This window comes from Periophthalmus magnuspinnatus, chromosome 11, assembly GCF_009829125.3.
Source record: "Periophthalmus magnuspinnatus isolate fPerMag1 chromosome 11, fPerMag1.2.pri, whole genome shotgun sequence".
Lineage (NCBI taxonomy): Eukaryota > Metazoa > Chordata > Actinopteri > Gobiiformes > Gobiidae > Periophthalmus > Periophthalmus magnuspinnatus.
Window position 1 is genome coordinate 13,496,210 of NC_047136.2, and position 15,622 is coordinate 13,511,831.

Below are 15,622 nucleotides of genomic sequence, written 5' to 3' on the forward strand. Positions count from 1 at the left end.
AACCAATTTAGTTTCAACTGGCTCTAATATTATAATAAGTTTAAATCCGTTAATACATGAGTGAGTCTCTAAAGGTTTTCATTCCCATACATTACTGCAGGCCCATATACAAATTGTGCAGTAAATCTATTTCTAATATAGGCTGTAAAGTTAATCGTTGAGATGTAAGGTTGAATGACTATGGTTACATTATTGGTACTGATTTCTCCTGATTTCTGCCGGGTTCTTGAACACATCTCAAAGTTCAAAAGTTTAAACTCGGGCCGGTCCTTTGTTGGCGGGAGACTTTAAGCGACTTACGGATTTAGGCTGCAGTAATCTTTAGTGTGTAACTGATTTAATGAACAAAGTAAAAACACTGTTGATCTTATAATCCCCAAAACTCTGCCAGCCACTTGTTGCTGTTAATTAGAGATGAAATTATTCACAATCAGATCAAAAACAAAATCTGTGTGGTTGCAAATTGTTACATACAGTTATATATAATAGAATACAGCCAAAATATCCTGTCTCTTTGCGGTAGTTTAGACCTCAACAAACATCTGAAATGCACAGGATTCTTACATTAGATTAATATAATTCAGTGCAGCCATTGTTATATTTTTTTAGTAATTTGTGTTCCATATTTCCAGCATTTTTAAAGATTGTGACTTGTTGATATTTAGTAGTTGAATAAAGTGAAATAAATCGTATAAAGGAGAGTCTGTACTTTCTTATGGTGCATACACTGCAAAAAAGAAAAAAAAAATGACACATAAAATTAATAAATTCAAAATGGTTGTATTTGGGTAGTTTTAACTAGTGTTAGATTTATTTATTGAACCTGATCATTTAATATGTTTCAAGTCCTATATTAAATTGAATTGCCAGGAGCTAAGAAGACAAAGTTAAATTAAGTAAATTTTCTGAGTTTAATTTTCTTGACTTGAAAACAATGAGAAATGTTATGAAACAAGCAAGCTAAATAATCTGTATGAGTAAAACATCTGAGTAAAAAAAAACTACAAAATAAGTATATATCATAACCTGTATGTATAAATGTATTAATTTTACAAATAGAGGCGATATGTACTTTTGCAGTGTAGTTTTTAAAGGGAGAGTGTATACTGGGCTGAGTACGTGAGAGGGTGAACCCATGTGAAAGAGATTGTGTTTCATAAGGAGATCTGCTGGTAATTCTCATGTTTATCTCAATGTAGAGCTCTGGACTCAATCTGAAGCAAATATATGATTCAAAGAGACATTTTTTATCTCTGCAAAGCTCTTTGCGTCTTTTTATCCTCCTTTAGTCAAATACTTTTCATGGTTTTGGCAGCTCAGCTGTATAATCGTCTTTCACACTTTCACACAAGAGTAAAGTTGGAAATAATAATAGTAATTCTGTTCAGGTGTTTGTCAAAAAAAATTTTTTTTTAAAAATACAGAAACATGACATTTATTTGATAAAACTCATAATATCGAGATAAAGTTGTTTTTTTAATGTTTCACATTCTTTTTTCTCTATTTTGTTTAGGTTTTGTTATTAGTGGCTTATGAATGAACTCATGTTGCGAATGTTAAGAATAATTTAAGTTTTGCCAAATTATTACATTTTTAACCACTGAGAAAGATTTCTCTCATTCAATGAAAATAAATATACAACCATATGTAAAATACTATACAATATGATACTACACAATTATTTACAGTTATTCTTTGTAGTAAATTGAGTTGCACAGATAAAGTTGTGTTTAGAATTAACTCACTCCAAGTTCACAGTTGAGGCTGTCATTAAGATTGCTTCCTTGCAAATTCCTGGCTTGGAGTGCCCCCTTGTGGCTAGATTGAATAAGATCATTTACAGGTTTAAGCTGTCAGAGACATTGCTTAGCCAAAAACAAGAGGTGAAACAAATAAACCATTCAGTTTTTAAGAAATTAAACTTTGACTAGCCATGTTATAATGTTGTTACCTCATAGAAACATACTCGGAGTTGTGTTTTATTTCATTCACACACGTTTGAGTAATCCTGCATTTTTAAGATGTCAACATCTGTTCCACCTTGTGATGTCATCAAGTGGTAGTTTTTGGCCTCAATTGAACTCTATACTCTACAATACACTCTAATAACCATAAACTGTTTTTGTCTTTAAATAATTTAGTTTTTACCTTTTGAACATGTGTGAATGAAACAAAACACAACTCCAGGTATGTTTTTGATGAGGAAACAACATTATAACATAGACTTTTAAAAAAAGCGTAATATAGGCCCTTTAAAGTCTCATCTTATTCCCCTTCACAGTGTCCCTCTCTCATGCTCCGTCAAACTCAGGCCACATCATCGTAGTCCTCCTCAGAAGAAGTGTCTGTCTCTGGGCTCACAGGGCTGTACACTGGACCCTCCTCCTCCTCCTCTTTCTCTTTATCTGAAAACACATTAAACCTTTGTTCATTTTAAGCAGTCAAATTAACATTCACAACAATAATCACAGCTTAAACAGTGACTGACATGGAGGCCATTCGCTGTGGGGGGTTGTGTTTTTGTAGGTTTCGTCAGATGAGGTGCTGGACGTGTCAAAGGAGTTGGAGGTGATCTGTGACATTGGTCTGAAGTCTGCACCGTTACAGCTCAGAAACGCCCCCACTTCTCCGTGAACGGGCTCAGAGGCTGCCAAATTATACAACAAATACGTCAAATATGAGTGCTTTCTTTATACTGTTATAACTGAGCCTTCAATATATCTAAAATCTAAAATGCACTAACTTTTCTGTTTGTATTTCAAAATTGCCCAATGTTCACAAGACTACAGAATATGATCCCAGACAGATACGTTACGTTTCCCCAGTATGGCATTAAATTTATCTGTGAACTGCTTGTCTTCACGGGAATAGATATGTTTTATGTCACTCATTTTGTAAAACTTTCCAGCCAAAGCAATAACATGGAGACAAGCAGGTGGCAGACCCTCCACCAGAAAAGGAACATAGTGCACCTTTAAATAAGAGACCCAAACTTGTCTAACTGGAATCATATTCTTGTGAACACTGGACAATTTGTAAGAATTTGAGACACAAACATTAACAGATATCTAACACATTTTTTTGCATTTGTAAAACTACATTTTTCATGACATTTTGACACCGCTGCACCTTCTTCATGGAGGCAATTTAAATCCAAAGGTCTCATCAAAGGATTCCTGTCATCTCGGTGTCTCTGAGAATCTGCAGAGAGAATGAATAAACTTAATTCTATGCATCTTGCACACTGCAAAACCAGGACATGCAATGTATAAAACACTGCAAACTACAACCACAATGCACTGCACCAGAGATAAGAAATCCATTTGAAGAAGCACAACTGCATAAGGGCTGAGTACTTTTGTGAAGATACCTGAAAGAAATATTTCTTACACATTATTATTTCAATTGCTGTGTGCTAAAAATAAATAAAAACTGACTTGATGGTTAAAACAACTACACCTTAATTAGCCTTAATAAAGCCTAATTCATAACAAATATTCACATTTCATAAATTGTTGGGTGATTCAGGCTTAGTAATTAGTTCAGTAAAGCTGAGGTACTTTTGTCCCATAAATTTGTAAATTACATTTTTTCTCCATAAAGTGCATTGTAAAAGCAGAACTTTGTGACAAAAATCAGACAGGTATATGCTGTCTAAACATTTTATTTGCGGCAAACGTGAGCCATGTGAGTCTCTATATGGGAGAGTTTGGGGTTACTTAGATTTAAATACATAGTTCATTTTTCACCGATTGAAAATCAGGGACCCTAGCATTACAGGTTAGGGGTAGTAGTATCAGTCTTTTTAAACTATTTGTTCATTATTAATTAAGTCTGTCTTCACGGTTTATTAAAGCTTTTAAAAGTGCTATTATAACGTGCTGATTTATATTTTAAAGTCAGAATTCAGTTCACATTGTGCATTATAAACTCATATGTCAGCAATTGAGAGAAGATTAAACTGCTAAACTAACACAAGAATCACATGTCCTGCAGTACATGTTTGTAGAGGTCTAACTACAGGGTTCGGCTTTACATCATAAGTTCCATTAATACTAGCAGCCTTTGTGATTTGTTGACATTGCAAACATTAAAATAGCTACTTCAACTACATTGTGAATATACTTGAAACCATAGATTTTCCTGTATGTGATAAATAAATGTGGAGTGTATAAGTAAATATGGCTCACTGCGAAATGTGGAAAAGGACGGTTCATAAGAGTCTGTTTCTACTGGAGGGTCAACACTAAGCTGCATCCAAACAGGGCTCGTGAAGAAGGCTTGAGACACAAAAACATTGTATCAGATTACTAATGCTACGACGTTTAAAGGTGCACTATGTAACTTTTCTGGTGGGCGTGCTTCATATGCTTGTCTCCATGGAGATGTTACTGCTTACTTGGAATGTTCCACAGTAGGACTACAAAACATAAAGCAGTCAAAACAAAAGTGCAAAATTGCATTGGTGCAATTACCAAATCACAATACTTAGGTAATACAATTTTCTCTGTAAACAACCAAATATACTGTCTCTTTAACGAAAAAAATAACCTTATAGTTTAAGCCTGTATAAACATGTTTTGAAATGCATGTGATTCTCGTTGTAGTTTTTCAGTTCGTATATTAGTCTTCTCTGTTTATGTTCCTGGGTGGGTTTAAAATGTGCACAGTCAAGTTAATTTGGAATAAAACTAAACAAAACAAAAATAAATCGTAAATCTAATTGCAAGTGCAAAAAAAAAAAAAGTACAATTAGATGATTTTCCAAAATCATGCAGCCCTCTTCCACAATGGCATTCAACAAATATCTTGGATTTATTCAATTACAAGTGGTCACACCTCTCCACAGATCTGACCTGTAACTCGGCCTGGTGGCATCACCTGCTTGTCTCTGTGGAAATAAATATGCTTAATAAAATACAGATTAATTGTGCTTGCAAAACTATAACATCTCCATAGAGACAAGCAACTGGCACACCCTCTATGAGAAAAGTTACATAATTCACCTTTAATGTTAACATAACACAGGGCTACATAAAAGTGATAGTCAAAGTAGTTTACCATGGTTAGGACCTGGGTTGGTGGTGATTTTAGTGAGGTCCACGGACTCTTTGTAACTGTTGCGTCGTTGCTTTGAGTTGGACTGACTCTTGTGCGACTGCTGAACCATGAATGCTGTGAAGAACAGATTATATAAAGTATTACATCTACAAATGTGAGGGAATATAAGCCATCAGCCTTTAAGTAAGTATTAAGTATTTACTGTTCCATCTTATAACATGTAAATGTATGTAAATGTAGTAAACCAACTCAAATACTACAAAAACCCAAGTATAACTAAAATATAAAAGCAACTGGTATTTGATTATTATTATGTGATTGCATTGTCTGAAATTATGGCTGCAAACTTTAAAGTAATAACATTATAACTATTGTAGAAGTATTCAATTACAGGTGTTTTATTGTTATAAATAGGTTGGAATATCTGGCAAACCCTTTTCTCAGAAAAATGACATAGTGCACCTTTAAAAGTGCTGGTACAGTATTTCAGAGTTTCTGATCAGACAGACTATATGGACATTTTCAGATCACAACAAAATCCTATTCACAAAATTGTGTGTTTTTCATTGTTTTCATAAGGGATTTTGTAAAATGAGGTTTTTTTTTCCCATATACCATGCCTGCTCTTGAAGTGGCAGCAGAGCACCGTGTTCACAATGAGAAAAACCAACAGCAGCAAAGACACAGAGGCAAGAGCGAGGACTGGCACAGAGAGCAGAGGAGAGGAGTCACCCGGCATCGCTGTGGTAGCATCTAAAGACAATATATAAAGTTCATATTTCAATTTAAGTCAGTGTAGGTCCATACAATTTCATTCAAATTTGACATTGTGTTTTACCTGTAACCTTCCCAGTAGTTTTTGCATCAGATTTGTCTGTAGTGGTGACTGGAAACCCAAGAGAACCTATAACATAAAGTGTCACATCCCTCAGAACTCAGAGTAAGAATTAATGTAATTAACATGTGAATACAAGTTGAGGTAGTCAGTATATCGCCTACATAATAATAATCTGTCAGGAGAATCTAAATTTTGATGGTTAGGATGAGAAAATACAAAAAGTGTAATTAATGTGTAATCTTCCAAATAATTATTAAGGTATTTCTACCAAAACATTTACAGGGTTGTTTTAGACATATTATGCATTTTTCTGGTATTTAGTAATAAACAACTGCAATATTGATCTAAAACAATTTAATACTAGAATAATGTCATATGAATAATGAATAATATGATATGAGGGACGTCTAAGAGTCCCTGCTTAGACTGCTGCCCCCATGACCCAGTTTCGGATAAGCGGAAGAAAATGGATAGATGGATGGATAATATAACATGGAATTGGACATACATTTTTACCATCAACACCCACATCCCTATTCCTTACCTCTGCATATGACCCCTGCTGCGTTGGTATTTTTGCAGAGGTGTGGCCTGTTGAAGATCTCCCTGCAGTCCCATAGAGTCGCGCTGGAGCTGGGGGGGCAGTGGTAGTAGTACAGAGGCCCAGGGTTGTGGCTCAGAGGTGGGTTGAACTGGGTGAAGTTTTGGGGGTCCGGGTCACACTGGAGCATGGAGCAGATCATGGAGGCCAGGTCTCTGTTCCAGCAGGTGTCACACACGGTCCCCCACGTCCCGTTACGATGAATCTCCACTTTCCCTGAACAGTGGTCCAGCCCCCCAGACAGACGTACTGCTTTCATCTCTGCAGGGACCAGTAGGGAAAAATGCTGATCAATAAATAATATATGATAATGAAATGTTTTTATCTCATTGATGCCACTGAACTCTGTACTAACATATTTGCATAAGTTATTTGTGTTTGGAGTATTTCTGTATCTTTTCTGGTGGATGCTCCTCCACCTGCTTATCTGCATGGAGATATTACAATTTAGCCTGCAATGTTCAACAGTATGTCATTAAACTACCTAGCATTTATTCAAGATAGTTTGATAATTCATTGCAATAAATAAATAAATAATATAAACATTTTAAAACGTGCATGATTACTCTCTTTCTTATGCCTCTCAACAGATATGACCTGTAACTTGGCTTGCGGTGTGACATGCTTTTCCCCATGGAGAGTACAGAGTCACAGAGTCAAATCCATTGAGCACCACTGAACTGATAAGCCCTGCCTGTTAGTGGCATTTTACAGTAGCAAGCAGCTGATTTTCATTTACTTGTTTTAATGTTGAAAAATGGCTATGTTTATATTTTATATTTATATTTTCTTCCCCTACATTTACGACCTGGAGACAGATTTTTTGTAATAATCACAAGTAAGTACCGGGCTGTGGGCGGAGATAGGGGGTGGGGGAAAACTGAAATTCTCTGAGCACTCAAGCCTTGAATCTAGGACCATTAGATGACTGTCTAAACCTGAACTACCGGTAGATCAGGTTAAAAGTAGGACTAGGAGGGGATCAAACAAGCTCTACATCAGAACTAAACTGGGATCAACCCAGGACGTAGTGTGAACGTAGCTATTGCTGGATTTCAGATGCCATCACAACTTTTTATAGTCTAATAATAATAATAATAATAATAATAATAATAATAATAATAATAATAATAATAATAATAATAATAATAATAATAATAATAATAATAATAATAATAATAATAAATACAGATGGGGCAGTTGAAATTAATATGGTTAAAATGCAGATTGTTGTTGTACTACACTGAGCTCTTGAGATTCAATCAATAATAATAATAGCCAATAACCATCAATTGGTGGAATTGATGGTTTTTGCAGCTGGTGAGATCAATATTCCCTTGGGGATGAAGCTAATCAGAGGCACTGCTCTGTCTGAGCTCTGTTACTCAAATTAGACTTTAGACATAGCTTTAATACCATAATAACCATAAAGAACAGACAAAGGTGAGCTGATCTGATTAAAATTTTAGGCACAATGTGGCTAGCATTAGCCATAACTGTGTTTCAGTTAGTCACTCTCATCTTTTTCTTGGAAATCAAACACCTAAACAGGACCATTGTTCACAGGCTCCTGAAATGTGTTTGTATTTTTTTATTGAGTTTTCAGACTACTCCATTTTTTTTGCTGTCCATATGTGCACTGTGTCACCATGGTAATTGCTGAACATTCCACCATACACATACATGAACCCCCGCAGTGTGATGTCACTGCAAAGTATCAACTGTTTCTGGTACCTGAGCACACCACCCCTGCATCCTCTTTGTGTCCACAGTCCACGTTCTCAGTGGCAGGACAGTCCCACAGGTTTGGCTCTGTCCCGGTGCAGTTGAGATCGTCCAGGAGAACCGGACCTGCTCTACCCGGGGGAAAGAGACCAACCTGTCCGCTCACGTTTAGGGCGTATCCACACCCTATTTGAGTACACACCACCTGAGCCTCCTTCAGGTCAAAGTGGTCATCGCACACGGAGCCCCACTGATCCTCTCTCCACAGCTCCACCCGCCCAGCACAGCGATCCTTGCCCTCGGACAAGCGCACCATGTGGGCTCCTGTTGAGGATAAGGACATAAGATTTATTATTATTATTATTACAATTAGTTTGGGGCATGGTTGGTATTCAGAATTATTTGCAATGAGATGAGCAGACGAAGTGCTCATAAAATTTGGGACACATGTTTTTTGTTTTTTTTTCACTTTTGTAATTGATTGTAGCAATAATTAAATTACTTATATATAAATGGAAGGTGGCCTGTCATTGAGCAAGACTCTTCGTCCACCTTGGCTCTATATGAATGAGTGATTGGTGGCAGCAGTGGCCACGTCAATCAATCACCATTTATTTATATTGAAATCTAATCACTAATTGATTTGAATACAATTTTAAAAAATAATCAATAAGCAAAAATGTATTTGTTGTGGCCTTATACAAAATCTATACAAAGAAAGAAGTGATGAGAATGTATTATCTTTCCCATAGTTGTTTCACAAATTATTGAAGAATATATCTATTAAAACTCACAAAACATTTATCATATCAATCAATTAATAAAGCACCATACCACACAGAGCTTCAGAGATCACCACGCAGTCCTGGACTTCTTTAAAAGAACAGTTTTGGAGCCGTCCCATTTGATTTTGATATTCAGATAAGCAGGAGGAGTTTGAGGGATATTTGATTTTCTTCATGTTGTAGACTTGTCCACAGCCAAGATCCTGACAGATCTGCAGAGCTAGCCTGTCTGCTAACTCTACATCAACTGCTACATCCACGATAGGAGAGTTTTTAGACATTTTCAGAGTCCAGTGGCATTTTCCAGAAAGTAGTTCAATGTATGGTGTATCTATGAAAGGCAAAAATAACAATATGCTTATTTTCTGTGATTCTTTTGGTAGCGGTTCATATCTCAGTCTTCGCTCAAATATAGATGCTAGTTTGAAATTAGCATGGTGAATTGAATTTTAAGTTTAAAACACAAATGCTAATCAGATCGCAAACACAATTTGTCAGAAAAATAACTGCTATTAGAAACTTTACCCTGTTCAGCCCTACATTTCAACATCTTTAATTATTATGGCTACATGTATATATTGTACTTAAGTTTGTCTACTACTATTATTTTTCTTGAGCACCCTGTTAAAATACAGAAAAATACAAACAAAAACAAACAAAACAAATAACTATAAAAGTTAATTAAAAAAATTAAAAACATGTGCAGATGTGAGTATAAATCATCAGATTATTAAAGGGAATTTGTGGCACCAGTGTATCCAGTTTTGCTTGTCCTTGAAATGTATTCCATTTTTGGGGGGCAAAATGATCGAAAGTTGTTTTTTTTCCCCATTTCAGCTCTAGTGCAGCAAATTTTTAGACTTAGACAATCATGAGATCTTGATTTAAAAGTTCTCTATAAAAGTTTTTCGAGGAAGTGAGATATTCAAGCAGTCTATCAAGTAGTCTCTTACTGAGACTAGAGGACTGGGTGGACATCCCTGGTACTGCACTAAATTGGTTCAAGTCCCATCTAGAAGACAGGGAGTACTTTGTTGAAACTGGAAAATGTGTTTCAGATAAAATAGCACTGACCTGTGGTGTGCCCCAGGGGTCAATCCTGGGACCCCTGTTGTACAGTATCTACATGCTGCTGTTACGGCAGTTATTACGCAGTCAATAACGTTTCCTACCACAACTATGGAAATGACAGTCCAGTAGGTTAGACTACTGTAACGGCCTGCTCACTGGCCTCTCTAAATGAATGTTAAGACAGCTGCAGCACATCCAGAATGCTGCTGCTTGGGTCCAAACTGGAACCAGGAAGTACGAGCACATAAGTCTCAGGTCTCTGCACTGGCTTCCTGTTGTACATAAAACAGACTTTAAAGCAGCTCTGCTTGTGTATAAGTCTCTCCATGGCTCAGCACCAAAGTACATATCCAACATGTTAGTGCTATATGAAACGTCTCACACTCTGAGGACTTCAGGGTCCTTCTCTTTTTTTTGATTTGTTGCACTGTGGTTTTAATATGTTTGAATTACTTTGTGTATGAATTGTGCTATACAAATACGTGTGCATTGCGTACTTCTTTAATTAAACATAAACATTTTTGCAATTTCAAGTGCAACATGCTTCTATACACTTCTCTGAAACCTGAAAGATAAGGCTTCAAAATTGAGTATTTATTTAAATACATTGTAACTTGATTTTCAAATAACTTTTCTAAAACTTTTGCAAGACAAGGTAATTTAGATGTTGGCCGGAAATTATTTACATTTTTCGATGTCCCACCTTTATGTAAGTATGTTCTGGTGTAACTGCCATTTGAATTGATAAGTTAAAAAAAATGTAATAGAAGTTGACTTAAATACGGGACAGCTAGTAACAGAAGTTTTGGATCAAGGTCATCAGCTCCCATGGAGTTCTTTGGGTCTATGCAGCGGAGAGCATTTAAGACCTCCATGTAAGTGAAAGATCTTAAAGAGAAAATCTGACTTCTGTCTTCTTCTATACTAGAGGTTCAGATTCAGCAGAATCAAGACCAAAAGGATCACCATTATTATCCAAAGCATCACATATTTCCTCTTTAGAATTTACTACAACTGAATCCAATAAAATATCAGTTGTTAATGTATGAATAATAGGTTTTTAGAGGGATCTTATAAAAAATTATTCATTTTAGCATGTGAATGTGGGAGTGAATTGTTTTTGGGGTCAGACACAGCCCACAGTTGCAAAGAGTGGGTTCATGTGCACAAGCAGCAGAGGGTGGGGGGAAAAACTATTCAGGATTTTGCATCTGCACTGTTTCCGATCGAGGTTAACACATTTCCTGCTTTGACAGAGACACTGCAAAAAAAGAATACAGTTGAAATCAGAATTTTACATACACTATATAAAAGGCAAATACACTTCCGCTGTCCTATGTCAGGTAAATTAGGATTACCAAATTATATCTATTTGCAAAATGCCAGAATAATGAGAGAAGAATTTTTGTAGACATTTTTTTATCTTTTCAGGTTTGCCCATAAATTTTCAATAGGACTGAGATCAGGGCTTTGTGATGGCCACTCCAAAACATTGACTTTGTAACAGTTTGGCAGTATGCTTCAGGTCATTGTCCATTTGTGCCCAAGCTTTAACTTCCTGGCTGATGTCTTGAGATGTTGCTTCAGTATTTCCACATAATGTTCTTTCCGCATCATGCATCTATTTTGTGAAGATGGTGTTCTCGGGCTTGCAAGTTTCTCCCTTTTTCCTCCATTCGTTTGGCTCGTTATGGCCAAACTGTTAATTTTAATTTGAATGTTTCCAGAAAAGGCCTCCAGAAATTAAGGTCTTTGTCCCTGTGTGCATTTGCAAACTGTAATCTGGATTTTTTATGTTTCTTTTGGAGTAATGGCTTCTTTTTGGCCTAATGGCCTTTTAGCCCATGTCGTTACAGTACTCGTTTCACTATGGATAATGACACACTCTTACCAGCATCTTCACAAGCTTTAGCTCTTCTTTTGTTCTTGGGTTGATATGCACATTTCGGACCAAACCACGTTCATCTCTGGGACACAGAACCCATCTCCTTCCTGAGTGGTATGATGGCTGGACATTTCCATGGTGTTTATACTTGCGTATAAAACAGATGAACGTGGCACCTTCAGGCATCTGGAAATTGCACCCAAGGATGAACCAGATTTGTGCAAGTCCACAATTCTCTTCCTGATATCTTGGCTGATTTCTTTTGACTTTCCCATGTTACACAAAGAAGCAGTGTGTTTCAAGTGTGCCTTCAGATACCTCCACAGATGAGTGTCTAATTAACTCAAATGGTGTCAGTAAACCTCAGCCAGAAGCTTCCAAAGACATGACATCATCATCTGGGTTTTCCCAAATTGTTTAAATGCATTGTAATCTTACTATATAGAAACTGGTTTGGAAGAAAATAACAAAAAATCATCTAAAAAATCCTTCTCTCATTATTCTAGCATTTAGCAAATAGTAATAATTTTGGTAATCCTAATTGACCTAAAACTTGAAAAGTTTAGTCTGATTTGAAGTCACGCAGTGAGAAAAAAAAAGTGTATGTGTCTTTTTATATATTGTATGGAAGCTTCGAGTTGCAACTGTATCTGTAAATGAGAGGAATTCAGAATACTAACATGGATTTGAGCAGATTTGATAGATATATGACACAATTATTGCACTTGTTTCACAGCATTTCAATATAATGTACATTCAGCCAATTTGAATAGTTGCAGTGGTTACAAATGTTTAAGTGACATAATTTCCTCTGCAAACAAATAAATATTTCATTTTATTAATCTGCTAAAATTAGTGGAATTCAGAGTACTAACATGGATTTCAGTAGTTTTGATAGACAGATTGAACTTTTTAAATTCAATATAATGTATAATATATAATTCAACCAGTTTAAACTAATCAGTAAATCAGTTATATGTGTGTGTGTGTGTGTGCGTGTGCCTGTGTGGGGGTGTGTGTGTGTGTGTGTGTGTGTGTGTATCTTAATATTCCATTTTATTGGTCTGCTAATGTTGTAGTTTTGACCTCTGCATGGTCTGAAATCCTAGTCTACTATTAGCGATATTTTTTTTCAATTTGGTGACTATATTCAAATGGTTATTTCTATTGTCTTTGTCCCTCAGTTGTCCAGGACTGATCCATCGTAAAAGCCAAAGTTAAATCTGTCAACTGAACAAAAAGTTTCTATTTATATTGTACACTGAGACTTTTTAAATACATTATCAGTCAAATCAAATGCAAATAATTCTGAAATTCCTTTTTTGACATTTTGATTAAATAATACCACTGTCTTAACTTGATATAATAAAGGTGTTTTTGTATGTTTTAGAGTGTGTATGGTCCAGATAATGATTCTAATGATCAAAATATGACAACGATTATTTTTTAGTCGGCTAGTTACAGTTGATGTCACTGCAGCACTACTGTCGACAAAATTCCAAGATATTTGATAAAAAATCAGGCAGCCCTATAAGTACTTTGCCATACTGTGGATGTCTATTCCAAATGCCTATAAAACGTTTAGAGCCATATGATTGAAGTTACTGAAAAATAAGCATCTTCGACAAATTATCAAGGCCAATCATGTACATATAAACTCACCCTTACTAAAATTAAAATTGATGTTCTGAATTCAAGTAATATGAATTAATCTAGATTTTCTAGAAGTGGGTCGTACTCAGTTACATTTACTCAGCTGCATTTATTTGAGTAACCTTTTAAAGTAGTTGTAGATTATATTTCTAGCAGCATACTTTTATCCCTACTTGAGTAACATTTTTCTTCCAGTAACAGTGCTCTTACTTGAATAAAAGTTGTGGTTACTAACCACTGTGAGTAAGTCTACAAGTGACAAAAAAAGTGACAAAAGCTTTATGGTGACGATATGAAATGAACTGAACATTTGTGTTGATAAATTTTGATTCACCTTGCATGCCAAAGTTATAAATGTTTTCATTTTTTATTGCCTTAAACAAATTTTCAGCCCTTAAAAAGCCCATTTAGACCAACTTCATAATCCTAGTATATGTAAGTGGACAGAAAAGTCTTTCCTCATATTGTGGGTGCTTCTCAAATGAAAAAGAGTAAAATCCAGCCCCAAGCTCACTGATAACTAGAGTGGTGTTGCAAGGGCAGTCATATCACTTTTGGAAGATTTCAATGCAATTTCCCAAAGGGACCCAGAACCTGAAAAACGAAATTGTGAAAAAACAACAATAGATATCAAAATTATTTTTGCTGTGTAAGTGGGGCGTGGGGACCTGCACAACACCAGTTTCCCCAAATGCTTTTTTACTCTTACTTCAATAATTTCTTGGATCACTACTTTGTACTTTACTTTTGAAGTAACATTACTCTTACTTGAGTAAAATTTTGGGCTACTCTACCCACCTCAGCAATATTCCTCTTTTGCTGTAAATCATCTAGAATATCTGTGTTTGTGCAATCATCTAAACATGTTAAATGCCAAATGTACCGTTAATGTCTTCTTCAAATTGTGTAAAGTTTCCATCAGGCAGAACAGATGAATTTGTTGGAGGTACTTGTGTCGTTGAATTAAGTAAAGCTGAAAGAGAAAAGACAAGTAACATATGACAAATTTGTATTAAATATATATACAAAACTGTACAAAGGGCCACGTAAAGGAAGACATGTTAAATACCGTGAGTGATGTGGTTTAAGTGCTATGCAAATACTTTGGCCACAAAACTAACCAGAAACACTGAGGGTGTGATACTAATATAAATATTGTATATAATTACATCACTTTACGAAATAGCATTAATTTACTGTGGGTAAAACAGTGTATGTTAAAAAGTAAATAAATTGTTGATTAAATAAATTTTAAAATATAGATGTATAGAAACAGAACCTGAAAATTCCTAAGGGTTTAGTACGTTTAAAGTATTAATTCTAAATCTAATTTAATTTGCTCAACAAATTTCATTACTGAATATAATTCTATTCTTCAATGTTAAAAATGTACAAGGCAGGCAGTGCAGACACATGGCCTTATGAAAACACACATAGTGCACATAATTGTTTCCTTGATAATTACTTAAAGATATTAATTAAAATGGTATAAATCTTATAGCATATTACCTTGACAGATAGCGCTAAGTTGAAGAAGTAAAATCCCTTTGACAAACTTCATGTTGTCAGTGTCAGTGTAATAACTGTGTGAGGAGAATGAGGCTGTGTTTCTGACAGCTCTGAGTAGGAAGTGGAAGTCAAGGTTTTGCCCCCGATAAGTCGCTCCATTTTATTCTCTTGTAAACTCTGACAACATATATGGAAGATGTGAAATGTTTCTGACACAAAAGATTTTTGCAACAGATTTTTAAGAGAACTTAATATATAACTTTTTTGGTGGAAGATCTGCCACCTATTTGTCTCCATGAAGATGATATTGCTTTGGTTGAAATCTTCCATACTCTGGCATTAAACTTATTTATCTTGTATTTATTCAATTACAGGTGTTTACAGAGGTGGTATCACCTCTTTGTCTCCATGGTAATAGTAATTAATGCCATTTACTGCCACTTTGATTCAAGGAAATGTTAGATAGTGCACCTTTAACTTTAATTGTTACAATT

At 35.4% G+C, this 15,622-nt stretch overlaps 1 protein-coding gene across 2 annotated transcripts; it reads right to left on the minus strand.

The window, feature by feature from the left end:
• Window positions 1-2,253: 2,253 nt before the first annotated feature.
• On the minus strand, window positions 2,254-15,201 carry LOC117379098 (T-cell differentiation antigen CD6-like). Of its 2 annotated transcripts, XM_055225341.1 has the most exons (12): window positions 15,129-15,201; window positions 14,503-14,592; window positions 9,060-9,341; window positions 8,235-8,549; window positions 6,444-6,761; window positions 5,900-5,965; window positions 5,677-5,814; window positions 5,062-5,175; window positions 4,191-4,280; window positions 3,130-3,201; window positions 2,489-2,647; window positions 2,254-2,405 (listed from the first exon to the last, which is right to left on the minus strand). In XM_055225341.1, the coding sequence occupies exons 1-12, from the start codon at window positions 15,178-15,180 to the stop codon at window positions 2,308-2,310; spliced, it is 1,794 nt and encodes a 597-aa protein (XP_055081316.1). In that variant the 5' UTR covers window positions 15,181-15,201; the 3' UTR covers window positions 2,254-2,307. The 2 variants fall into 2 exon arrangements, with proteins under 2 accessions (XP_055081316.1, XP_055081317.1); XM_055225342.1 differs by lacking the exon at window positions 4,191-4,280.
• Window positions 15,202-15,622: the final 421 nt, after the last annotated feature.